Consider the following 24,310-nt stretch of genomic DNA (forward strand, 5'->3'; position numbering starts at 1 on the left):
CCTCCTCGCTCTGTCCCGGGAAAGCAGGAGACAGGTTAAAAACAGAAGCGCGACCGTTTCTTTATTAAATTATACAAAAAAAGGGGAGGGGAGGGGGGCAACTGTGGGGCTCGGCCCCAACCCTGGCCCCACCCCGTCCTGGCGCTGTCTGAGAGAAAGGGATCTGAGGAAGGAGACCCAGGGATCAGGCAGGGTAGGGACGGGCAGGGCAGGATGACATGAGGCTGGGATGCAGAGGTTAGGAAGGAGAGGCTATTGAAGGAGGGAGGGGCTGGCTGTGGGAAGGGCAGGGAGAGAGGAAGGAGAGGGAAGGGGGTGACTGGGGACCAGCTGGGGAGCTCAGATGGAGCAGGTAAGGAGGTGGAAGATGGCAGTGAGGATGTAGGTGCGGCATGAGAAGGCTGGGGGGGAGAGAGGGCAGAAACTCTGGCGCGGGGCTCAGAGCAGGGAGCCAGGTGAAAAGTGGTTGCACGCGGCGCTCCCCACCCCCACCTCCGGGCCCCGAGGGGCCTCCCACCACCCCCAGCCCACTGGCAGGGGGCTCATGCCGACGCCCCATTTTCCGTCTTCTGCCGCTTGGGATCCGCTTCATCCTGTGGAGAGGGAAAGAGCTAGGGTAGCTGTCAACCAGGAGAGGGACCGCCCCCTGTCCTGCTCCAGCCCACCCCGCCCTGCATCCCTGCACCACCGGCATCTCGGTCCAAATCCAAGGGCTCCCGGCCCTGCTGTATCCCTGACAGCCCCTCACACCCGCAACCCAGCCCAAACCTCCTCTTCAGCAGCTCTCTTCAGCGCGGGCCCTTCGTCCTCATCTTCTTCTTCTTCCTCATCTGAGGAGCCAGAAATGGGTCATTGGGGGAAGGGCTGGAAGCTCCAGCAGAGACCCCCTGTGGCGGCCCTCAGCCCTGCTTTTAGTTCTTCAAACCCACCCTGACGGTTCCCCGCCCCTCCCCACCTTCCTCGTCCCCTTCATCCTCCTCCTCGCCGTCTTCGGCAGTTTCTTCTTCTTCCTCCTCTGCGCCGTTCTCCTCCTCCTGCGGGGACCGGGAGAGGGAGGCGTCAGGCTAGCCCAGTGCCTCCACCCATCGTCCCCGCCAATGGCAAGGGGCCTGGGCGGGGCCCGGGGCAGGGCGACTTGGTGGGCGGGGTCACGGAAAGGCTGGCCTCGGGGGAACGTGGCTGGGGGCCCAGTGGGCAGGTGACCCCTGCGCACCTCCACCACTTCTTTCTTTCGCTCTTTCCGGCCTGCCTTCTCCTCCACCTTCTCTTTCTTCTCCTTCAGGTCCTACAAGAGAGAGAAAGAGGTCACCTTCCTCTGACCACACAGGATCTGCTGCCCTTAATTCCCTCCAGCTGCACTTCTCCCTCTGCAGTGAGCTTGCGTGTCAAGTTGCTCAGTCCAGTCGGACTCTTTGCGACCCCATGGACTGTTGCCCGCCAGGCTCCTCTGTCCATGGGATTCTCCAGGCAAGAATACTGGAGTTGGGTTGCCATTCCCTTCTCCCAGGGAGCTTCCCAACCCAGGGATTGAACCCAGGTCTCCCACATTGAAGATTATTTACCGTCGAGCCCACCACCAGGGAAGCCCCAGTAAGCTTAGAGGGGTGGAAAATGGAAAAGGTGGCCAGGGCGGCTCAGAGACACAGCAGAGGTCCCAAGGTCGCTGCTGCCGCAAAGGGGCTGAGACCAGACTGCTTCCCCAAGGGAGGAGGAAGAGTGATGAAGCCAGGGGAAAGGCAGTCAAGGTAATCGCCTTCCACCCCCACCAAGCTCTGCCCAGCCTCACCGGCTGAAGAGTTCAGCTCAGCAAAGCAAATCTCCCTCCATCTGCTCGCAGCCCTGACGCCCCACCCCCTCTTGAGGTCCCTCCTTCGCCTGCCCCCTCCCACTGCAGGCCCAGCTCTGCCTTTTGTCTACCTCTGGGGCCTTTTCCGGAGGACTCTCTCCTGGGCATCCCTTCCTGCTTCCCCCTCAGCTTCGAAAGCCTTTGTTTCTCTCAGTCTGTGTGCCCCCCTCATCTTCAGGCTCCTACTGGCCCAACACTACAGGAATAGGGAGAGCCCCCGGGGGAATAATTCCCAGTGTCCCCTCTCACCTCTGCCCACTCCTGGCCAAGGGGGCTTCCTCCTCCCGACCACCTGGAGTGTGCGCATGGGCACAAGGTGTACCCTGGTGTGGTGTGTGCACTGGTGTGTAGAAGGGCAGGAGTGACCATTTCTGGGGGATGTAGGGGGAGTAGAGTAAGGGAAACGTGGAAGGGGAAGTCTATGGGACAGGACATGGTACAGGAAGAGACATAAGGTCTGTGTGGGTGGGATGGGAAAGCGGGTGAGAATAAGGTACCTGCCTGGAGTCCCCTCCCTCCACACACTGGTCCCTCTCTCCTCCTCAAGACCCCAGCAGGCACACCTTTGATGTCTTGTCTTGATGTGATGTGGCTGAGAGAGGTGCTCACAAGAGTCCCCACTCTCTGGGGACACCACAGCGGTTCTTCCCATTGACATTCCAGTGCTCTCTCCACCCCACCCCTTGGCAGGCACTGTGGTGCTCTGGATGATCAGATGGGATCTGGTATTGGTGTGCAACTCTATATCCGATTCCATGGGGATGGAAGTTTTCTGGGTGAGTGGATCACCCTGGGAGGGTGTGTCCTTTCTGGAGCAGGGTTGGGGGTAGGACAGAGGTTTGGTGTGGGGGTGGTTGGCCAGGCGGGTCGCTCAATTCCCTTCTCCCTTTCCGGGGCACGCAAAACACTAGCTCCTCTCACTCCAACTGCGTTTCTCCATGCCACTTTGCTGTCCTCATTTCTCTGCCAGATGGTCACTATGGCATTTCTCCTACCTGGTGGGCTTCCCCTTACAGCCTTGGCCTGGGGAGTCTTGGCTTCTCTCTGGGGGTCCCAGCACCAGATCTGCGTGGCCCTGGCCCAAGTTTCTCATGGGGCTGATGCAGTGGGGGAGAGTGAGTGAGTGCCAGGGAGGGAGGGAGTCTACCAGAGGCCAAAGTCCAAGGGGCCGGGCCCTCTCCTAACCTGTCTGGTCCCGTCCCGTCCTTCTGGTCACTGTCCTTTTATGATCCTTTTCCAGGGGGGTATGTGACCTAGGTCTTGTGCTAAGCAACTCTCTGGCCTCATTTACTCAGCACAAGCACACACACTGACACAGGCTGACACTGATTCACACTCACGGCACAGAGGGGCACCCACGCGATCTGGAGACACATGGCCTGGTGTTTGGGCATTCTGGCACACACTCTCGAGGCAGCACAAGGGCACAGTGGAGCTACTCGGCACTCACAAAGCAGCAACAGGGCCCCGGAACAGCTACGTCTCTGCATGCACACATGTAACTGACACGGGCAGTCCCACACACTCGCTGGATTTCAGACACACAAAGACACCTACTCAGTGAAGTCACATGCCACCGGAGGGCCACTTGGCACACCTTGTCAGCTCTCACACGGAGCTCCTCTCTCCCACTGCCTCCAATCCCACTGGTTCCCCCTTTCACTTCCCCGGCCTCCGGGAGACCTCTGTGACCTCCTCAGCAGCCACCCCCGCCCAAGGTCGGGCTCCCAGCCCCCAAACCCTGGCCGAATTAATTTCCCCAAGCGACACTCAGCGGGTTCCCTAGGGAAATTAGAGGAAGGCTGGAAGAGAGGCAAGGGCGAAGGGATGGGGCCGGGGAAGGGAGCTGATGAGAGCAGGGGCGGCGCGATGCCATGCCATGCAGTGCTAAGCAGCCCCAGCTTTTTCGAAGGCTAGTGCCGGCCCTCTTGTGATACTTAGGAATTCAAGATTCTTTAAGTGTTGGGGGAGATGCTGGAGGACGGTTATGGGGACTAGGAAACCTGAAGGCCAGTGGAGGAAGGAATGAATACAGATGAAAAGAGAAAACAGAGGCAGTAGCTGTCTCAGCAGAGGATCGAGAGACGGTCGGGCCTCGAGGGGAGGGGCCTCGAGGAGCAGCCTCCCGGGAGAGCCCTGTTTACACCAGAGGCTCTCAAACCGCTTAGCAGAGGAAGGTGAGGTCAGACTGGAAGGGGTGACGGGAGACTGGGAACCGGAGAGGGACGCGGGGGAGGGGATAGGGTAGAAGAGACGCGCAAAGCTCCGACGGGCACTGGCCGGAGTGGAAGCGCGCGAGCCGGGGCCGGAGAGGGGTGGGGACCGCGCGGGGCCGGAGCGGCCGGGCCGGGAGCCGGGCGCGCGGCGATCGGGAAGCTAGAGGGCGCTGGCGCGAGCCGCGCGGAACGGGGCAGGCAGCGCCAGGCTGGGGCGCGGGGGGAGGGCGGAGTGGGGTCCACGAGGACCCCGCGTCCGGGCAGCAATGTGAGGCCGTCGGGGGCGGCCAGGGGCGCACGACTGCGCGGAGCCCGGGGGCGCGTGGGTGCCGGGCCGCAGCCGACCCCGCCCGTACCTTGGCGCTTAACTCGGCCGCTGCCTCCACGCTCTTCTCCGACATGGTGCCGGGGCCGGGGCCGGGGCTGGCGGGGAGTCGGGGTCCCGGGGCCTGGACGGAAGGGCCCTGGACGGCAGAGGCTGGCCGCGGCCGGAACCTGGCGCGGTGGCGGCGGCGGCGGCGACAGCGGCAGCGGCGGCCGCTCGGCAAGCTGGGGCTCAGGAAGAGGCGGCAGAGGCGCGCGGGGTGGGGCGGGGGTGGGTCTGGAGCGGAGACCCGCAGGGCTGCGGCCGACCGGAGGGCGGGCGGAAGGGGGGTGCGGGCGGTGGCCGGCGCGCTCAGGCCGCGGTCGCTCGGTCCTCGGCTCGCCGCCCCCGCACCCGCAGAGCTGCCGCCGACCAGCCGCGGCCGCCCCCGGGCAGAGAACCCGCTTATAAAGCGGCGCTGCCCGACGGGAGGGGCTTCCCAGGGGTGGGGCAGGCGGGAGCTGGGAGGAGAAGAGAGGGGAGGGGGATGAAAGCGGAGGTTGGAGAGGTGGGGATAGGAGGATGAAAGCGAGGGGAGGGAGCGCGCGCGAGGCGGGAGGGAGCACTAGACTAGGAGGGGGAAATGGAGAGACTGTGGTCGCGGAGAATGGAGTGGGGCGCGGAGGTGGGAAGGGGTGGGGTTCCTGCGGGGAGGGACCTCCCCGAATCCCTACCCACTGCTTGCGAACGTCGAGTCTGGGTTTTGGGGGCGGACTGGAGGGATGGCCTGGATCCTGCCGACCGCCTCCACCCCCCCCCCCCCCCCCCCGCCAAAAAAAGCCCCTGAGATTTTGCTAAGGGATGGGGTGGGGTGGGGGGGAAGCAGATGGAAAGGCCGGGCAGGTATTTGAGAAACCAAAAGCTGAAAGAGGAGGAAGAGGGCGGGAGCTACTTCCACTTCTCGCTGGATTTCCCCTCTCCTCCGGCATCTTCGTTCTCTGGGTGGCCTTGAGAGGGGGTGGAAGAGCAGAAAAGGCAGCCCACCCTCCGTCCTGCCCGAGGCTGACATTTGTGACCCCGGCTGGGTTCCTCCATTCCTGCTCTTGTCTGGAATCTGAGGGAAGTCAGAGGCCTTCCAATCTCCTCTCCCTTTTTTCATCTTCGACCTTTCTTATTTGGCCATCCCACCTCACTTTTCTCTGCCTGGTCCTTCCATCTCTCCTCATCCCTTCTCATCCATTTCTGCCTCACATCTCTCATCTTCTGTCGCCTCTTCTCCACTCCTCAGTTGCCCTCTTCTACCTCCCATCTCTGTTTGCCTTCCCTCTCTCTCCAGACAACACTGTTCTTGTCTTATCTGAGTCTGTCACCGGCCTTGCATCTTTAGCTCATCTTCCTCAACTCCTCTTCACGTCCTTATTTCCCTCATTTTCCCTCTCTTGGTGTCTCCTTCTTCTGCTGCCATCTTCCCCAGCCTTTCTGGATTATATTAATAACTGCCTCCTCTACAGGGGTTTCCAGCCCACAACTGTTCCATGCACCCTCAGCTCCTTGCCCTCAGTCTCAGTCTCTTTGGGTCATTTTGAGAAGCTTGGAGTTTCAGGAGGGGACAGCAGCTGGGATGTGTAGCAAAGGTCGTGGGGAAGATGGATGGAATGGAAGGCTAGGGTTGGAACCAAGATATCTTTGGTGTATGTGCACTCCTGTATTTGTCCCTCAGTCATCATTTTCATTTTCTTAATAAAAAAAGACATAACCGACTCATCAGCACCATTTAGTCTTTGAGTCCATTAATACTCCCTCTTTTGGTCCTTTGGTGTCCACACCTCCCAATTTCTCTTTCTGACTCTTCTATCAGTTTCTCAGTCTCTGACTCCTCAAAAATCTTGGAGCCCCACCCAGGTTTTTCCTTGCCGAACTCTGTCCATCTTGCTCAGATCTTTCCATCTCTCGTTCTCTGTTTCTCTGACACACTCGCTGATGTCTTTAGCGATCACTGACCCTCTCCATCTCTGTTCTCTCTGGCTTCATTTACCTCCCTCTTCCCCCTCCTTTCCAACCCGCCCCCCCCCCCCCCCCACCGCCCGCCCGCCCCAGTCTCCCTGTCTGGCTCCCTCCCCGTCAGTCTCTTTCCTCTCCCTCCCACCCTCCTTTCCTCTTCCCCTCTTCTCCACCTCGCAGCCCCGCCTGCTGTCTCGGACACCCTGCTGGGCTCTTACCCTGTTGCCCTGGTAACCGCCCCCCACTCCGGTCACCTCCACTCCCCTCCCCCCCTCCAATCACCGCCACCAACAACCTCCGTCCACCTTCCTCCTATTTTTCCTGAGAGCCAATAGAAACCCTGTTGCCAGGTGGAATGCTCATTTGAATCAGCCAATCCAGGAGCCTCACTGCTTGCCCTGCCTTATATGGGGATTTGAGGAGGGCCACTCCCCCCACTCTAGCCCCACAGGGGGCCAACCCCTCCACTGCCCTTTCTCCCTTCCCCGGAGGGAGCCTGGGTCCCTCCCTCTCACCCTTCTATAAGGGTCTGGCTTCCCATTTCTCTAACTGGGACCACCGGGGTTAGTGTGGGCTGTGGGTTGGACTGTGGGCTGGGCCTAAGGGCCGAGGGGTGGGATCGAGGTGTGATTAGGGAAGGGGAGGCGGAGGGAGCCGGGAATTTTGCCCAGGGAGGGGTGTCTGGGAGCGGAGGCAGCTGCAGTGGAAAATTCCAGGGAGATGGAGAGACACAGAATGGGAATCCTGCCCCAAGGCCCAAGGGAGAGCCTTGAGAATTTAAGAGTTTGGACACTAGGGTCCGCAGGGACCAAAGGAAAAAGATCTAGAAAGCAGAAGGCCTGGATCTAAGTCCTTTCCTGCTTGAGAGAAGCACCCCTTAGCCCTCGCTGCCTGGTTGGACAGCAGATCAGTCTCCCGAAGCCTTGGCTTCACGAAAGAAAAGCTAGACAGGACACTTAGGATGAATTTGGAATGAGTGGGGTGCTGAAAGCGCACCTCCTATTCCTTGGGGTTGATCTCTGGGGCCACGAGAGTTAAATGATGCCACCTTGTCTGTTTGCGCCTTTCGCCTTTCGAGAGCACCATCTCTGAGGCCTTGCCTGTTCTAGAGTTTTTACTCTAGAGCTCAACAGAGAATTTTCCACTAGTTGAATGGGGGGAAATTCTGCTTCTTACACATTTTCTGGAGGTGGGAAAAGGGAGGCCAGGTGAGAAAAGGGGAGGCCTGAGCCCCCTGGAAACTCTGCCTTCCGACATCCTAGCAGTTCCCTCAACCACTGTGTGGAAGATGTTCAACTCCAACTATTTCCATCTCATTCTTAAGTTAATTCTTCTCCCTCTCTAGCTTCCTGGTGTGTTTTTTTTTTTTTTTTTTTTTCTAGCTTGCCTATTTGTTAGTTAAAGTGCTAAGGAAGGCCTAGTTAGCTATTATTCAAGGGTGGGAGAACAGAAACCTGAAAGCTGGACCCCTCCACTCCTCACTATGCTCTTCATCTGACTCCACTCCCAATGACCTCATTTGCTATTCCTCATTTTTCCTTTGCTAAAAAAAAAAAAACAAAACGTTTTTATTTCAAAACTCAGGACAGTGGGGAGTCAGAGTCAAGAGGAGACAGACTGCTAAAGAGATTTCAACCAGCCTAACTTTGGTCAAGTTTGCTTTGATGATGTTACCCACAGAAGTGTTCCTAAAGAAATCATCTTTCTTTATTCTTCCTGTTGAGCTTCTCCGGGCTCAGTAGTTGCAGCGTGTCAGATCTTAGTTCCCCCACTAGGGATCGAATCTGCATTGGAAGGCAGATTCTTAACTGCTGGACCGCTAGGGAAGTCCCAAGAAAGCATCTTCATGACAACATGAAGCCACGTTTGTCAGGAACATGCCCCCTCAAGTTGTCAATGTGGGAGACCTGGGTTCAATCCCTGGGTTGGGAAGATCCCCTGGCGAAGGAAATGGCTACCTACTCCAGTATTCTGGTCTGGAGAATTCCTTGGACTGTATAGTCCATGGGGTCGCAAAGAGTCAGACAGGACTGAGTGACTTTCACTTTTGCTCTTGCTTGCTTCCTCTTTGTGATGAGCCCCTGTGCTATGCGATGGAGACACAAAGCTGAATGGAAAAGATCTGGTCCCTCCGTGCCCTCCAGGAAGAGATGGGAGAGGTCATTCAAAGTACAAACCTGAAAAAGGACAGGTGTCCAGCACTGTCTTGCGCCGGATAGCACCCCGTCCCATGTCCAGGGGTGCTCCTTTTCTGGGGTACCTCCCTGATCTCTCTGGATTCTAGACCTCTTGTTCCCAACTCCAGACTGCCTTCCTCACTCCCCAACCCTTACTGATGTCTCCTTCTCCTGAGAAGGGTGTCTGGCACAAGGCTAGGCACAAAGGAGCAAAAGTTCAGTACATCCTTGAGTTGTACAACCCTGACACCGCATCTTGGATTCTGCCTCCGAGCGCTCTCAGCTTTCCTTCCTTGAGCAGCTGTGGAAGCACAGGGCATGCATCAGGGTATGGGCTGGCCTCTCTCTGACTTGGGGTCTTCTCAGCAACTACTGGTGTCCTGGTGGTCAGTCTGTCTTTTACGATATCGGCATCACAATAAAAATTTCTATGGCTTTCCTACTTCCTCATGAGTTTTCTTTCTAGCAAAAATCATTGGTTTTGGACTTCCCTGGTGGTCCAGTGGTTAAGAATCTACCTGCCAATTCAGGGTACGGGTTCGATCCCTGGTCGGGAAGATTCCACGTGCCTCGGGGCCACTAAGCCCATGTGCCACAAATACTGAGCCCATGCACCTAAGAGCCCATGCTCTGCAACAAGAGAAGCCTGAGCACTGCAACTAGAGATTAGCCCCTGCTCACTGCAACTGGAGAAAGCCCTTGTGCAGCAACAGAGACCCAGCACAACCAAAAATGAATAAAGTTTTTAAAAAACTTTAAAAAAATCATGGGTTTTATCATCATAGCTCTCCTCTAGATTCTTCGATTGGCTTTTCTTATTCTCTGTGCATCCTTCATGACCTCCTTCACTTTTATACTTAAGAGTTTGCTGTTGCCCAATTCCTCGCTCCCCTCCTTTCAGTTTCTCCCCTTTATGTGTGCTTTTCTTTCTTTTTTTTTTTCTTTCAGTTTTACTGAGATATAATTGACATCTGGCACTGTTTGTTTACAGTGTACAGCATAATGATTTGACTTTATATATATCGTGAAATGATACCCACAATAATTTTAGTGAACATGCGTACGTGTGCTAAGTTCATTCAGTTGTGTCCGACTCTTTTGCAACCCTATGGACTGTGGCCCGCCAGATTCCTCTGTCCATGGGATTCTGCAGGCAGGAATACTAGAGTGGTTGCCATGCTGTCCTCCAGAGGATCTTCCTGACCCAGGGATTGAACTCGTGTCTCATATGTCTCCTGCTTTGGCAAGCAGGTTCTTTACCACCTGGGAAGGGCCAAGTTTAGTGAATAGTGAATATCCATCATCAAATCCAGATACAAAATTAATGAATTAGAAAAGTTTTTTTTCATTGTGGTAAGAACTCTTACATGTATAGCATACAACACTGCTAATTATATTTATCACGTATGTTACATCCTCATATTTACCTTATAACTGGAAGCTTATACCTTTTGACTGCCTTCATCCAATTTTCCCTTCTTCTTTTCCAAAAGCCTTCACAGGCCTTCAAAAAAGTCCAGAAGAAGGTAGTATTTATAAATGCTTTCTGACTCTGTCCAGTAAAATTTTCTACAGTGATGGGACTGTTCTATATCTATAGTTTCCAATACAGTGGCCACGAGCCATGTGTGGTTACTGAAGACTTGAAATGTGGCTACTGCAACTGAAGAACTGCATTTTTTTTTACTTTAATTTTCATTAAATGTATTATGTATTTAAAATAAGTCTGACTCTTTTTTTTTTCTTTTTTCCAGCTGTGCTAATTGACTTGTAGGATTTTAGTTCCCTGACTAGGGGTTGAACCCAGGCCACAGCAGTGACATTGCTGAGTTTTAACCACTGGACTGCCAGGGAATTCCCAATTTTAATTAAATTTAAATACTACCTGTGCCTAGTGGCTACCATATGGTGCAGCACCACTTCAGACCTTGGTCCTAAACCTCCTTTTCTTTTTCTGCCTCTTTTTCCATCTCCATCCCAGTGTTCGGTAGGTAGAAAAGTCAAGAGCAACTCTGGCTGCCGTGTTGGAGGGTCACGTGGGCCACTCTTGTCATGTACTTTACCACAGATGCATGTTTGCTCAGAATTTCCACATTTTCACAGACGAAATAGACTATGTGGCTGACCCAGAGGAGAGGAAAGTGAAATTGAAAAGGCTAGGGGATGGAGAAGGAAATGACAACCCACTTCAATATTTTTGCCTAGGAAATGCCACGGACAGAGGAGCCTGGGGGGCTACAGCCCATGGGGTTGCAGGAGTCAGATACGACTGAGCCACCACCACCACGGGGGGTGGATGTCTGGCACCACGGTTCCATCTGCTGTGGTTCCCACTTTGAAGATGTTTCCAACAGCTCCTTGTTTTGTGCACTTCCATCCTCTAAAACTAAGTGGAATTAATATTAAATGTGTAAACATTGTAAGTATTCAATAAACCACTTTTTTTTTTTTTACCAAATCCCCATCTTTTAATGGTTGATACCTCGAGTTTTGAAACAAAACTGTTATATTTGTTTCCATTATATTTAAAATATTCAGAAGTAAACTAAATTATCATGAAAAAAAATAGAAAAGGCTAGGGGACTCGGACCAGGAGTGACAGCTAGAGGCTTATTTTGCCCAGCAGGTAAAAGGCCGAGAGAGGACTTCACAACCGGGAGGAGGCGATTGCCGGGTCAACTGATCCCTTCCAGGTGGCTCAGATCTCAGGTGAATGAACATACTTTTCCTCAAAGAGCCTAAGTAACTGAGAAATTAGGAGATGATCTGGTCATGCACACATGCTGAGTCTCTTCATTTGTGTACGACTCTGTGCGACGCTATGGACTTTAGCCCACCAGGCTCCTCTGTCTATGGGATTCTTCAGGCAAGAACACTGGAGGAGGCTGCCATGCCCTCTTCCAGGGGATCTTCCCAACCCTGGTACTGAAACCATGTTTCAGGTCTCTGCATTGGCAGGCAGGTTCTTTACCACTAGTGTGCACCTGGGAAACCCCAGAGCTTGGGTCTCGGGGGTCCTGCCTTCAGTCTCCCTAAGTGACTCCATCATGCATCTCCAGTGGCTTAAGTCCCACTGCCAGCACAGACCTCCAACCCTGATGACTCTCAGGGACTTCTCTGGCAGTCCAGTGGTTAAGACTCCCCCTTCCAATCTAGAGGGTGCAGGTTTGATCCCTGGTCATTCCTGTTCGGGGAACCAAGATCCCACATACCGAAGGGTACAGCCAAAAATTAAAATAAGTAAATTAAAAAACCATTGAAAACAACAACAACAAAAACCCTGATGACTCTCAAATTCACACCTCCAGTGCCTGCTTCACTCCTGAGCACAAATCATGACTCCAATTCTCTTCTGTCTTCTCTCCCTGGATCCTCCACAGTGCCTCAACCCCACACCTTCCAACTGCAGTTCCTTCGTTTTTCTATTTCAGTTAAAGGTCCTGTTCTCCACCCATTCATTCATGCCAAATGGTCATCTGAGACATGGCTTCTTCTTTCCCTCCCTAGATTCCTCACATTTCACTTTCTAAAGATTCCTTGAGCTTCTTCTCTTCTCTCCAAGCCCAGTCTTGCCCCTGCTCCAGAGGTCAACATCACTCACTTGACTTTAAGCTTAATTAATTTGGGTTTTCAGTCATGATTTAAGAATTTTTGGATCTTCACACTTAACTCGGTATATGGTGTATTGTGGCTCAGAAATGTTTGCTGAAATGTATAAACTGCCTTTCTACCCAAAATACAAATAGACTGTTGTCATCTCCCTCCACAAAACCTCCTGATAGCTTCCCCAGGCCAATGATAAAGTCCAGAAGTAAATATGGCTCTTCAGGATCTGGTCTCTTTTAACCTCTGTAGCCTTGGCTCTCACCAAGTTTCCCTCAAAAGTTTTGCTTTGGCATTTTTTTTTAACTCTTCATAGGTCCTCCCCAATGGAGCCTACCTCTGTGCCTTTGCTTTTTTCTTTTTAAAATTTATTTTATTTTTTTGGCCACACTGCACAGCATGTGGGGTCTTAGTTCCCCAACCAGAGGTGGAACCCACGCCCCCTGCATTGAACCATGAAGTCTTAACCACTGGACGGCCAGAGGAGTCCCAGTGCCTTTGCTTTGATCTTACCTTCAACCTAAAATGGTCTCCTGGGGACTTCCTGGCAGACCAGTGGTTAAGGCCCCATGCTTCCAATGCAGTGGGTGTGGTTTTGATCCGTGGTCTTGGAGCTAAGGTCCCATATGAAGATGGGGTGGCTCCCCCCAAAAAATTAGAATACTCTCCTGGCTGCCCTGCCCCAGTTCCCAAGCCACCCTCTCCCTTTTCTCAACCACCTTTCCCCTTTGAATATACATCTTTATCTTTCTATGACGGCTTTCATCCCTGGATTATCATTGACTCCATGTTGGTCACCTCACTGCGGCTGTGAACCCTGCTGAGCAGAGACCATGTCTTATTTGTCTTTCATCCCCAGCACCTTGCACTGTGCCTGGCACATAGTAGGAGCCCCATAAATGTTTATTGACAGGAACTACCACCCAGGCTTCCCATGTGGCTCAGCCGGTAAAGAATCTGCCTGCAATGTGGGAGACCCTGGGTTTTGATCTGTGGGTAGGGAAGATCCCCTGGAGAAGGGAAAGGCTACCAACTCCAGTATTCTGGCCTGGAGAATCCCATGGACTATCCATTGGGTCGCAAAGAGTTGGACACAACTGAGTGACTTTCACTTTCACCACACAGGTAGCACCAACTTCAATCCTTAAAGCCCATGTTAATCATGAGATACATGGCCTCCTTAGGGATGGCTCCTTGAAATGATCAAGGGACAACAGGAAGTTCTTAAGACTTAAAACTCCAGTGCTCATGCCAACCATTAATATTAGCACATCTACCCGAGGTGATCCAACATCTCATATCTGATAGTCGAACTAGCCTCAGGATTCCTGGATTCCTGTCACCCTCCTCCGCTTCAGGTGGCTCAATTCTAAAGAGAAGACTGTGGGGCTTCCCTAGTGGTCCAGTGGTTAAGACTCTGCGATTCCAAAGCAAGGGGGTGTAGGTTTGATCCCTCATCGGGGAACTAAGATGCCACATGCCCTGGCTGTAAAATAAAATACATAGATTAAAAAAATAATAGTAAAGAGAAGACTGTCCACTCAGTTACCCTGTGTAGCCACTTGGTCAGGATCACAATTTCAGCCAGACGTAATTTCCATATGTTCTCAAGCCTGTCCTGATACAGAATGGTCATTTATTTCTCATTCAGATTGCCCAGATCAAAAAAAAACCCAGAGTCACTTAAAAATTTTGTTTATTTTTATTTTATTTATTTTTGGCTATGCCTCATGGCTTGTAGGGAATCTTAGTTCTCCAGCCAGGGATTGAACCTGGGATCACAGTAGTGAAAGCTCTGAATTCTAACCACTGGAAAGTAAAAAATGAAAGTGTTAGTTGTTCAGTTGTGTCTGACTTTTTGTGACCCCATGGACTGTATCCCACCAGGTTCCTCTGTCCTTGGGATTCTCCAGGCAAGAATACTGAAGTGGGTTGCTATGCTCTCCTCCAAGGAATCTTCCCAACCCAGGGATTGAACCCACGTCTCTTATGTTGCCTGCACTGGGAGGCGAGTTCTTTACCACTATCGCCACCTGGGAAGCCTCACACAGTAGGTATTCAATAAATATTTGTTAAGTGGACATGGATATAAAACAAACTGAAAAGATGGACTTAAAAAACTGTTCATAAGCCATTTTTCAATCTCATTCTGATCTGGTGTCCACTATACAACTCACTCTCTCTTCCTGGGGCAACTTAATGCTCAATGTCAGGATTTATCTCCCTCTTCCAATACACATACACACATACACTCAGTCACACCCATCCATGTTAGCTCAAGTTGGAATCCAGTGTCCCGTAAGTCCACCATCACCCCATCCTCACTCTGCTCCAGAAGCCAGCTGCCCTGGGATTGTTCCAGATGCCAGACCTCACATCTGACAAGGGCACTTTTCTGACCTAGATCTCCCCTCTGAGTTTCCCTAGCGGCTTAAATGGTAAAGATTCCATCTGCGGGAGACCTGGGTTCGGGTTGGGAAGATCCCCTGGAGAAGGAGATGGCAACCCATTCCAGTATTAGTGCCTGGAGAATCCCACGGACAGAGGAGCCTGGTGGGCTACAGCCCGTGGGGTCACAATGAGTCTGACATGACTGAGCAACTAACACTTTCTTTCCCCTCTCAAGGACATCCCGACTTTGGCTTCATCACATAAAGCAGTGAGGAGAAACTGTTTCTCTTCCTCCCAACAATGGTTATCCCCTTCGAGTTCAGCCTCACCCAGGACTGGGCCCACCCTCCCTCCTACATTTTATCATCTACAGGAAACTCTGATGACTGAGGAATTTCTGTTCATCAGAGTTTACGGGACAGAGACATATTTAAGAAAGGAAGGAAGGAGGGATGAAGGGAAGGAGGGAAAGAAGGAAGAAAGGAAGAGAAGGCAGTGAATGGGGGAGGGAAGGGAAAGAATAGGAAGGTGACAGAGAAGGAAAACAGATACAAACTCTGTCTGGACAGAAAGGTTGCTTGTAAAATTACATTCCTTCAATTCCTGGAGTGGATGGCTGCCTATATAGTCCATTGCTGAGCATGCTGAGAATGAACTCTTGCATCTCCTCCTTCATCCCCACCTCTTCAAAGCTCTCTTTTTAACCTGAGAGAAAGCCTAGGTTTAGAGCTTTGTGTCATAGATGGATGCTAAACTGTCATTTGTAATTATTCTTAGGGGAGGTGATTGATTAAAAATCATGCAAAAGTAAAAATGACTGATATCAGGGTTTTTTTTTTTTGTTGTTGTTGTTGTTGTGCCTTGTGGCATACTGGATCCTTAGTTCCCTGACCAGGGATGGGACCCATGGCCACTGGAGTGAAAACAATCTTAACCACTGGATGGCTAGTGAAGTCCCCAGTATCAGATTCCTAAGTCTTAGAAGGAAGAAGAAAAAGAGCTCTACTAGGCACCTTCCCCAATGGCTCAGTGGAAAAGAATCTGTCTGCAGTACATGAGCGGAGAAGGCAATGGCAACCTACTCCAGTACTCTTGGCTAGAAAATCCCATGGACAGAGGGGCCTGGTGGGTTGTAGTCCATGGGGTCGCTAGGAGTCGGAAACGAATGAGCAGCTTCACTTTTACTTTTCACTTGCATGCATTGGAGAAGGAAACAGCCACCCACTCCAGTGTTCTTGCCTGGAGAATCCCAGGGACGGGGGAGCCTAGTGGGCTGCCGTCTATGGGGTTGCACAGATTCGGACACAACTGAAGCGACTTAGCAGCAGCAGCAGCAGTACATGAGACACTGGAGACACAGATTCAATCCCTGGGTCAGGAAGATCCCCTGGAGGAGGAAATGGCAACCCACTCCAGTATTCTTGCCTGAAAAATCCCATGGACGGAGGAGCCTAATGGGCTACAGTCTATGGGGTTGCAAAGAGTTGGACATGACTTGGTGACTAAACAACACGGAACACCAAGCAATGGAAGACGGAAGGAGAAGGCTAGACTAGCTGCATCTCCTATCCAACTCTGGGTAGGTTGGACATGATGAAACCGGGACGGAGATGCTGGAAGGTGAGGCCCACACTTCACTAAGTTTGGGCTGCAGAACTCTCACAGGGACAACTCTTAACCACTTGTCACAATGCTTTTGTTTGGAGGCAAGAGGAAAGGGGCACTGGCATGGTGGGCTGTTCAGAGATAGATCATTTGGAAGACAAAAGCTTTTACTAAGTCTATTCCCCAGAAATATCAATGGAAAACACATTTTCTTTTATTCTATCTTTGGCTTTGCCAGTCTGCCAGCTTCTAATTTCTCTGTCTCTGTTCCCCTCTGTTACCACTATTTTGTTTTTCCCTCTCTAATAATAATCAAGTCCAAAGAAACCTGAGAAGCCCCATTCGTACCACTTTTTCCTGAGTCACCAGGGAGCAACCCCTCTTCCTCTCCAGGCAAGTGCTGGAGATGGGAACAAGTCTCTCTGGCTGTCAGGCCCACAGAGCACGAACGTGGCTAGCGGCCAGTGTAAAGAACTAGGCGAACTGGCGTCCGGATGAGTCCAGTCTAAAGTCCAGCCCGGACAGCCCAAATCCCTGGACACCCAGGGGGAGGGCCCTTCTCTCCAGTTGGGCCGGATTTTGTGCAACACATTTAGTATGTCAAAGTGTCAGCTTTTGGCCTTTGAGTCAGGTCTCCTGGGCCTGTTCGCAACTCTGCCCCTCGGTGAGTTCGGTGAACCGGGAGCTCTCTTCTCCCTCGACCTACCTAGCAACCTGCCTGACTAGAGACAAGAAAGATCAGTGCGGACTGGGAGCTCTTGAGGATACTCAGAGAAAAGAAAGGGGAGGTTGGCATTCAATGAAAAGATTTCAGAACTCTCTCCCCAGTCTGACTCCTCACAGCAGGGTAACTGGGGGCGGCGGGGGTGCGGGGGGTGGTCTCTAGAGCCCCGCCAACGCCAGTTCCCCAGGGGCTGCAGTTCTAGCCCGGCCGAAGGGCGCCATCTGGCGGCCAGATCCCTAGCCTGGCTCCTCCGTGCCCCAGCCCGAGTTCTCGAAGCTAGAGGAAGACCTGGGCAGCACTGTCACCTCCTCCCGCTACGTCACTCCGAGGACGCCGCCCCGGCCTGGAACGCGCCTCCTCCCGAGGGGACTGGCCCCAGCGCCTCCCCCGCAGAATTGCCGTCCTTCCTCCCGCTCGCGATGAATGCTTCCCCGGTAGAAATCTGCTGAAAGCTCTCCCCAGGGATCCGCCCCACCTCGTCACCCACTGAGAGCCTGCCCTGTCCGGGGGAATCTGCCCCCGTCCTCTTCCCTCCTCTTCCCCTCCCGGCGATGGACTCCGCTGCTCCTTCCCCCGCACCCTGACAGGGAGCCTCCTCGGGGCCACAGAACCCAAGTCCAGGTTACTAACGAGGCCTCCGCTCCCCGAGTCCCAGAGGACCCCGAGGCCCACAGCAGCTAGGCCTGGGAGCCGGCCCCGCGTGCGCCCCACGCCCGCCGGTGGGCGGAGCTCCGCAGGCCCGGCCTGGGGTGGGCTGTCCCATCGTGACGTCACTTCCGTCCGGGCCTGGCTGGGGTTCGGGCTCCGTGGGCCGACGGGCGGGGGCTGCACGGAGGTGGCATCTGTGAGAGGAGGCGGTGCGGGAGGCCGAGGAGCTCACGCCCGGACCAGTCCAGCGTCCCGGGCCGCTAGCCCCGATCCTGCCGCGCACGAGAGGCGAGACCGGCCGGATGGGCCGCTGAGCCCGGACCGGGGACCGGTGAGGCTCTAGCGGACCGGGCAGCTGGTTCGGGGCGGGAGCGGCCCGCCGGGCTGCAGGGTCCCCGGGAGCCTGGGATGCGGGGAGGGGAGCGGGTCAAGCCTGCCTCTCCTGCTCACCCGGCAGGAAAGCAGGGTTCGGGGTGAGGGGGCCAGGCGCCAGGCTCGGCGGGGACGATGAGGCCCACCCGGGGGAGGTCTGGCGGCGGCCGGGGTGTGAAGGGGGAGCGGAGTGTTTGGGGTCATTTATGGGGCGGGGGTGGGGGGCGGCACTTGAGATTCGCATCCGGAAAGGTGGCGTCGGGGGTTGGGGGAGTGTGCCTTTGGCGGTGGCTTTGGGAAGAGGATGGCTCTGAGTGGGGGAGGCAGAAAACAGGCTCGGGAAAATTTTCCATGGTCCCCCGTCGGAGAGAGGGTTAAGAGCTCTGCTCTCCCTAGAGGCTGATGTTGAACACCTGGAGAAGGGTCTCCCTGGAGTTTGGGGGCCAGTTACAGTGTTTGGAAGGGATCACACTCTGAGAGTCTCTGCCCTGAGCGGGTGTGCAAAAAGCCTGGCCGCTTCCAACCTTTGAGCCTCCACATTTTCACAGTGTGGAGCTCCCTGGAGCTGAAATCAGGATGTTTCGCTTCATGAGGGACGTGGAGCCCGAGGACCCCATGTTCCTGATGTGAGTATCCCCTCCCCCTCTTGCTCCAGAGCATACATCCGTCCACTTCAGTCTCTGAGTAGTTGAGACAGACACCTGGGCTCCTATTGCGGGCTCAGATCACACCTGGGTGGCCACTCTAAGCTCCAGCTTAGTCTTGGAGGGGATGTCTGTGCCGCTGGTTCCCTATGGCTCTTTTCTTTCGGGGGAGGGGGAGCGGGGAGGTGCTGACCGCTGCCCCTTCTGCCATCTGCTCTGTACTCTCCCTGCACAGGGACCCCTTTGCCATTCACCGTCAGCACATGAACCGGATGTTGTCAGGGGGGTTTGGATATAGCCCCTTCCTCAGCATCACAGATGGCAATCTGCCAGGGACCCGGCCTGCCAGCCGCAGGATGCAGGTAATGGTGCTGCCACAGACCTGAGACTCGAGGAAAGGTGGGAGGGTGGTTAATGCAGTGCTTCATTTTTCTTGCATGCTGGCTGACTTAGCAAGTGGCATGCCTTCTAGGAGTGGGGAAAGGGGTGTGGAAGACAGGCTTTGTGATGCTCCTTTGAGAGGAGGATGGAAAAAAGCAAGGGAGGCCATGGGCTTGGTTTGGGAGGGTGAGGTCGCATGTGGCCTCTGATTTCTATTCCTGACATGTTCCCGTAGGCTGGGGCTGTCTCCCCTTTTGGAATGCTGGGAATGGTAAGTCTTCATCTCCCTGCATCCTTCCATCTCAAACATGCTCTGTAACCCTTAGATATTAGTTCCAAATTTGTCTCTCTGAAATATAGGCTAATGGGTAACCCTAGAGTCTTCATGTGCTCACAAATCTCCGGGCCTGCTGTGTGCTGAGTCCTGTGAGCTGATGAAGCTAACTTACTGACTCCTGTGCTTCTAGGAGTCATGCCCATTAGGGAGATATAATTGCCTGGCAAAATGTCTTTGAGGAGGGAGGTGCTGTTGGAGGGCCAACTAGAGATGATGTGTAGGAGATTTTTCTACAGCTTCAGAAACAACCCCTTTATAGGTTAGACTCCAGTAACACAGACTTGCTTCTTAAAAGTAGGAGGAAATAGGTCAGGCAGGCAGGAAAAAGACGGGATCCTAGTAGCCACAGAGCCTGAGGAGGAGGGCGGGGTGGGTGGGAAGAGAAGCGTCGAGAGAGGCACACTTGTTCTGCTCCTGCTCACGAGGAATGAGGAGGAGCCGCTGCCAGATGTGAAGGAAGGGGAGAGAGGGACCGTGTAGCCAGGTAGCCTATGGGAGCCTGAATTCGGCAACCTGACTCGGTTTCCTTTCTGCTCCAGTCAGGCGGCTTCATGGACATGTTTGGGATGATGAACGACATGATCGGCAACATGGTGAGGGTCTTGTGTCCCACCTCCCCTGGCAAGTCCCTGGAGGTGGGAGTGGGGAAGGCTGTGCTCACAGAGGCCTGCAGGCTGGATAAGACGGCCAGACCCGGGGAGCGCAGGGGTCCTGAGTGGGAAGCAGCGGCGGGCATCTCATGAAATGGGCAGTTAAGGCTCGGTCTCTCCAGGTCTGCCTGGCTTATTGTTGGACTCAGAGGGATTGGGGGGGTGATGGTGAGTCCTCAGTTTGCTTCGGGGCTGCAGGGAGGGATCCCGGCTCCAGAAGCCAGGCCCTGCCCACTCAGCCTTGCAATTCCCTTCCCTCCCCAGGAGCACATGACAGCCGGAGGCAATTGCCAGACCTTCTCCTCCTCCACTGTCATCTCCTACTCCAACACTGGCGATGGAGCCCCCAAGGTCTACCAAGAGACGTCAGAGATGCGCTCGGCCCCAGGCGGGGTGAGTTGGAGGGCTCATCCTATCCCAGGGAGGCACGGTCAGGTGGCCTGGCTGGCTCTTTTCAAGAGGAGGTCTCGGGTGGTGTTTCCCGGCTGGCGAAGCCAGGTTTGGAAGGATCAACTGAGCATGTGGCTCTCCGCCTCCCCCAGATCCGGGAGACCCGGCGGACCGTGCGCGACTCCGATAGCGGGCTGGAGCAGATGTCCATTGGGCATCACATCCGGGATCGGGCTCACATCCTCCAGCGCTCCCGAAACCACCGCACGGGGGACCAGGAGGAGCGACAGGACTATATCAACCTGGACGAGAGTAAGCCCCCTTCCAGCTCCTGCCTGCCGGCTTCCTGCCACCAGCCCCTAGCCCCCTTCTCGTGAGCTGAGAAATGGCAGCTTTTTCTCCCTGCTTTGATCCCTAGGTCAGGAAGATCCCCTGGAGAAGGAAATGGCAACCCACTCCAGTATTCTTGCCTGGAAAATCCCATGGACAGAGGAGCCTGGTGGGCTACAGTCCATGGGGTTGCAAAGAGTCAGTCACGACTGAGCCCTCACGCATGCTCCCTAGCTCTGTACGTGTTTCTTGGGCAACATTATGGATGAGCTCCATGTTCTTCACTTACTCGGGGCCTCTTTGTCAGCTTAGGGCTAAGTCAGTACAGGAGATGGCCTCACCGGGGAGGGCAAACTCTTGTCACCTAAGTCAGATATTGATAGTAATCTACCCTATTCCATCAGTGTCTTCCTTTCTCATCTTTATTTCTTTCAAATCAGCCAACATTTATTAAATATGGTGTGTATGGGATTATGCTCCTTAACTAGGTATCCATTTCTGATTTCCTGCTCATGGCTTTGGGAAACCATGGTGAATCCAACTTCCCTTCTCCCCTCCCCCCACCTCCCTGCCCCAAGGCCTTTCAGCCTTGGGTTTTGGTCTCAGACCCTGTGGCTCAAGCCTGCATCGGGCACGGGTCTGCCTGGGAAGTGGGGTGGTACTCAGGTGCCCTGTGTGGTCTCCATGTCCTCTTCAGGTGAGGCCGCAGCATTTGATGACGAGTGGCGGAGAGAGACTTCCCGATTCCGGCAGCAGCGCCCTCTGGAATTTCGGAGGCATGAGGCTTCTGGGGGTGGAGGACGAAGGGCTGAGGGGCCTCCCCGCCTGGCTATACAGGGACCTGAGGACTCCCCATCCCGACAGTCGCGCCGCTACGACTGGTGAGGGCCCTGGGCCCTCAGCCTGTCTTGTATCTCTTGTAAGTACCAGGGGGTGGGCAGGGACAGGAGGGGGTGAGGCGTGTAATGTGAACGTCACTCAGCCTTGAGGCAGAAGCAGCCTAGGTACCCAGCAACCACCACCTTGGATGGTAGAAGAGGTTGGTTTTTTTGGGTTTGTTTTTTTTTTTTTGTATTTATTTAAAAATTTTTAAAATTTTGGCTGTTATCAAGTTTTAGTTGTAGCATGTGGGATCTAATTCCCTGACCAGAGATCAAACCCAGGTCCCCTGCGTTGGGAGCGCAGAGCCTTAGCCACTGAACCACCAGGGAAGTCCCTTAATGTTTATTTATTTTGGCTGCACCAGGTCTTAGGTTATGGCCTGTGAGATCTAGTTCCCCAACCAGGGATGACACCCAGGCCCCCCTGCATTGGGAACACAGAATCCTAGCCACTGGACCACCAGGGAAGCCCCCAAGTAGAAGTTCTAATTGGTACAGAAAGACAGAACTCCTGGCTTCTGTGTCTTGTCTTCCTTTTAATTTGTGTGTTTCTGTTTCCCATCCCAGGTACAAGCTGAGAGGCTGAGACGTCATCCCCTGAGATAACTTTTCCTCTTCAACTCCCACTCCCAATTTAATATTAAATTAACAGGCAAACTGGCCCCAGCCCCTCCCTGGGGGTCTCAGGGAGAACCTTTCACTGCCCCTTTTCCTTTCCTTCTTAAACCTCTTTACCAGGATGACTTGATTTTTCACTTTGCTACTCCATCTCTGAATCTCCCTCCCTTCCTTGTTCTACTCCTGCCATGCATTGAAGGGGCTTTGAGGGTGAGCTCTGGGTTTAGGGGCCCCAGCGACCCTGGCTCTCTGCCCACCTCCTCCTTGGATCCCCTACTGTAGGGGCCACAGCCCTCGTCCAGGGCTGTGTGTGGAGGGAGAGGACCTGTCCCCAGCCCTTTCTCCCTTCCAGCCCGCTTCACATCACAAAGGTCTTCCCCATACCCTCTCTGCCTTTATTTTTTGATTTGTGCAACTTGTAACTAGGTGTTTATGAAATAAAGGAGAATGGAAAAAAGACCAAGTAGGCATCTGGCTTTACTTTTTTTTCTTTTAATGTATTTTATTAAAGTATAGTTGATTGATGGTGTTGTGTCTGGCTTTGTTGATCTCTTCCATGTTCAGTTTCAACCCTCCTGTCTCCTAGTCACCTTGTGTTTAGTCGCTGAGTTGTGTCCAGCTCTTTGCAACCCCATGAACTCTTTTCCAGGCAAGAATACTGGAGTGGGTTGCCATTTCCTTCTCTAGTCGCCTTACCTTCCCTCTGTCTCCGTGTGCGGCCTTCTTAACTCGTTCAAGCCCAGCACCGCGTGGTCGCGCAGTGGGGCTGTCGGTGCTTCATGAGAAGCAGCAATGCGTGTGGCCAGGCTGGGTTGCGGTTGAGACTGAGGGCGACTGTCCTGCAGGCTTCCTCGCTTTTGAGGGGGTGGCGGGGCACACCTGTAGGTGTCCGACAAGTTTTCTGCCCCTTGTCGCTTGGGCATTTCTTGCCTGGACTGTGGGCAGGAACACTTGGGGTACAGAGCAGGAAGGACCCCGCTCCAGTCTTCAAACGGGAGGAACTCGAGGCAGCAGTGTTCTTCAAAACCTCCAGCCCCAGTTGTTGAGAATTTGAGCCCAGGGAAGAAAATTAGCCTGGAACCTGAGCAGCTCTGGACCAGCTTGAGAAGCTCTAATTTCTCAAGACATTCGCTCCTGCTTGACCTGGCTCAGCAAATGGGTCACTCTGTCCCTCCCGGGAACTCACCAGTGATGGAGAGTGCCTGTGAGAGTCTGAGGGTGGTTTCTGCTTTATAAACATCTGCTGCCCTTGTCAGTTGATAAATCAAAGGTAAAAACAGCACCGGGTCCTCTCTGGGAAGGAGATTTTCCCGTGTCCTTGACAGGCAAACAGATTGAAGCAGATTTATCCAGACACACAATGGGCAGACGAAGGTGAGCTCGTGAGCAACCAAGCACTGACGTCCTGTTCAGATCAGGTACTAAGTCTTAGTCACCCAGCCACTGACGATGCACTTCCAGGGTCAAAGGAACTAACCAGTGATGAATCCAGAAATCCCAGAAGTCAAACAGGAGAGAATTCATCTCCACCTGGGATGCTAAATTGGAGCTCAAAGCGTCCCCAGTCCTCAACTTCCAGTGTAAACTGTGCCCTGTCCAGGTCGCCCCTAGTTTCTTCCTCTGGGAGTGGAGGAACTGTCATCAATCTCCTGAGGAGGCAGCAGGTGAAAGAGCATGGGAGTGTAGAAGGAGCCCCCAGGCTCTTTGGCTCAGCTCTGCCACCAGCCCAGCCATGTGGCCTTGGGCAAGACCTCCCTTCCCTGGACTGCAGCAGTAGGTGTCCCTTCTCACTCCAACGTCTCAGGCTGCAGCTCAAGCCCAACCTCTCACCCTGGATTCCCCCTCCAGTGCCCACGCTCTTTGGGTGTAGTTCTGAGTGGGGGCTGGAGCAGGCCAAGGGTTGCCCTGGTTTCTATCCAGGTGAGTCATCCAGGGTTTCACAAGCATTGCCTTTTGGGTCCTGGCTTCAAACACACGAATAAATCAATTTTCACCCCTGCTCCCAGCTCCTGGGTGATGACCACCCTGCAAACCCAGCTCATATTTGCAAGCCCTGTGATGGTATTCTTCAGCTAAGATACATGGTGGGAAACTAGGCACTAGCAAAATTGAATGAAATGCCCTAAACCCAGCCCCCTGGCACTTTCCTGACCTGTCTGCCATGGCAGGTGAGGGTCAGGGAGCAGGAAAGC

General features: G+C 53.8%; 2 protein-coding genes across 3 annotated transcripts; one reads left to right on the forward strand and one right to left on the reverse strand.

Moving 5' to 3' along the window:
* Positions 1 to 35: 35 nt before the first annotated feature.
* On the reverse strand, positions 36 to 4,630 carry PTMS (parathymosin). Its single transcript, NM_001104999.1, is given in 5 exon segments — positions 36 to 593; positions 769 to 830; positions 956 to 1,034; positions 1,214 to 1,285; positions 4,419 to 4,630. Coding segments are annotated over 5 exon segments (309 nt in total). The 5' UTR covers positions 4,464 to 4,630; the 3' UTR covers positions 36 to 542.
* Positions 4,631 to 17,639: 13,009 nt separating this feature from the next.
* On the forward strand, positions 17,640 to 22,577 carry MLF2 (myeloid leukemia factor 2). 2 transcript variants are annotated; one of them, NM_001034456.1, is given in 9 exon segments: positions 17,698 to 17,846; positions 18,436 to 18,513; positions 18,767 to 18,893; positions 19,148 to 19,183; positions 19,789 to 19,842; positions 20,164 to 20,292; positions 20,442 to 20,601; positions 21,317 to 21,538; positions 22,068 to 22,575. In NM_001034456.1, coding segments are annotated over 7 exon segments (744 nt in total). In that variant the 5' UTR covers positions 17,698 to 17,846; positions 18,436 to 18,463; the 3' UTR covers positions 21,505 to 21,538; positions 22,068 to 22,575.
* Positions 22,578 to 24,310: the final 1,733 nt, after the last annotated feature.

Source organism: Bos taurus, chromosome 5 (assembly GCF_002263795.3).
Source record: "Bos taurus isolate L1 Dominette 01449 registration number 42190680 breed Hereford chromosome 5, ARS-UCD2.0, whole genome shotgun sequence".
NCBI classification, from domain to species: Eukaryota; Metazoa; Chordata; class Mammalia; order Artiodactyla; family Bovidae; genus Bos; species Bos taurus.

Bases quoted from the DNA above. Each gene is read 5' to 3' on its own strand.
- MLF2 (XM_024991662.2), top strand. From the start codon at position 18,464: ATGTTTCGCTTCATGAGGGACGTGGAGCCCGAGGACCCCATGTTCCTG. The intron at 19,843-20,163 runs GTGAGGGTCTTG...TTCCCTCCCCAG, and splicing joins ACGACATGATCGGCAACATG to GAGCACATGACAGCCGGAGG. The intron at 20,602-21,316 runs GTAAGCCCCCTT...TGTCCTCTTCAG, and splicing joins CTATATCAACCTGGACGAGA to GTGAGGCCGCAGCATTTGAT.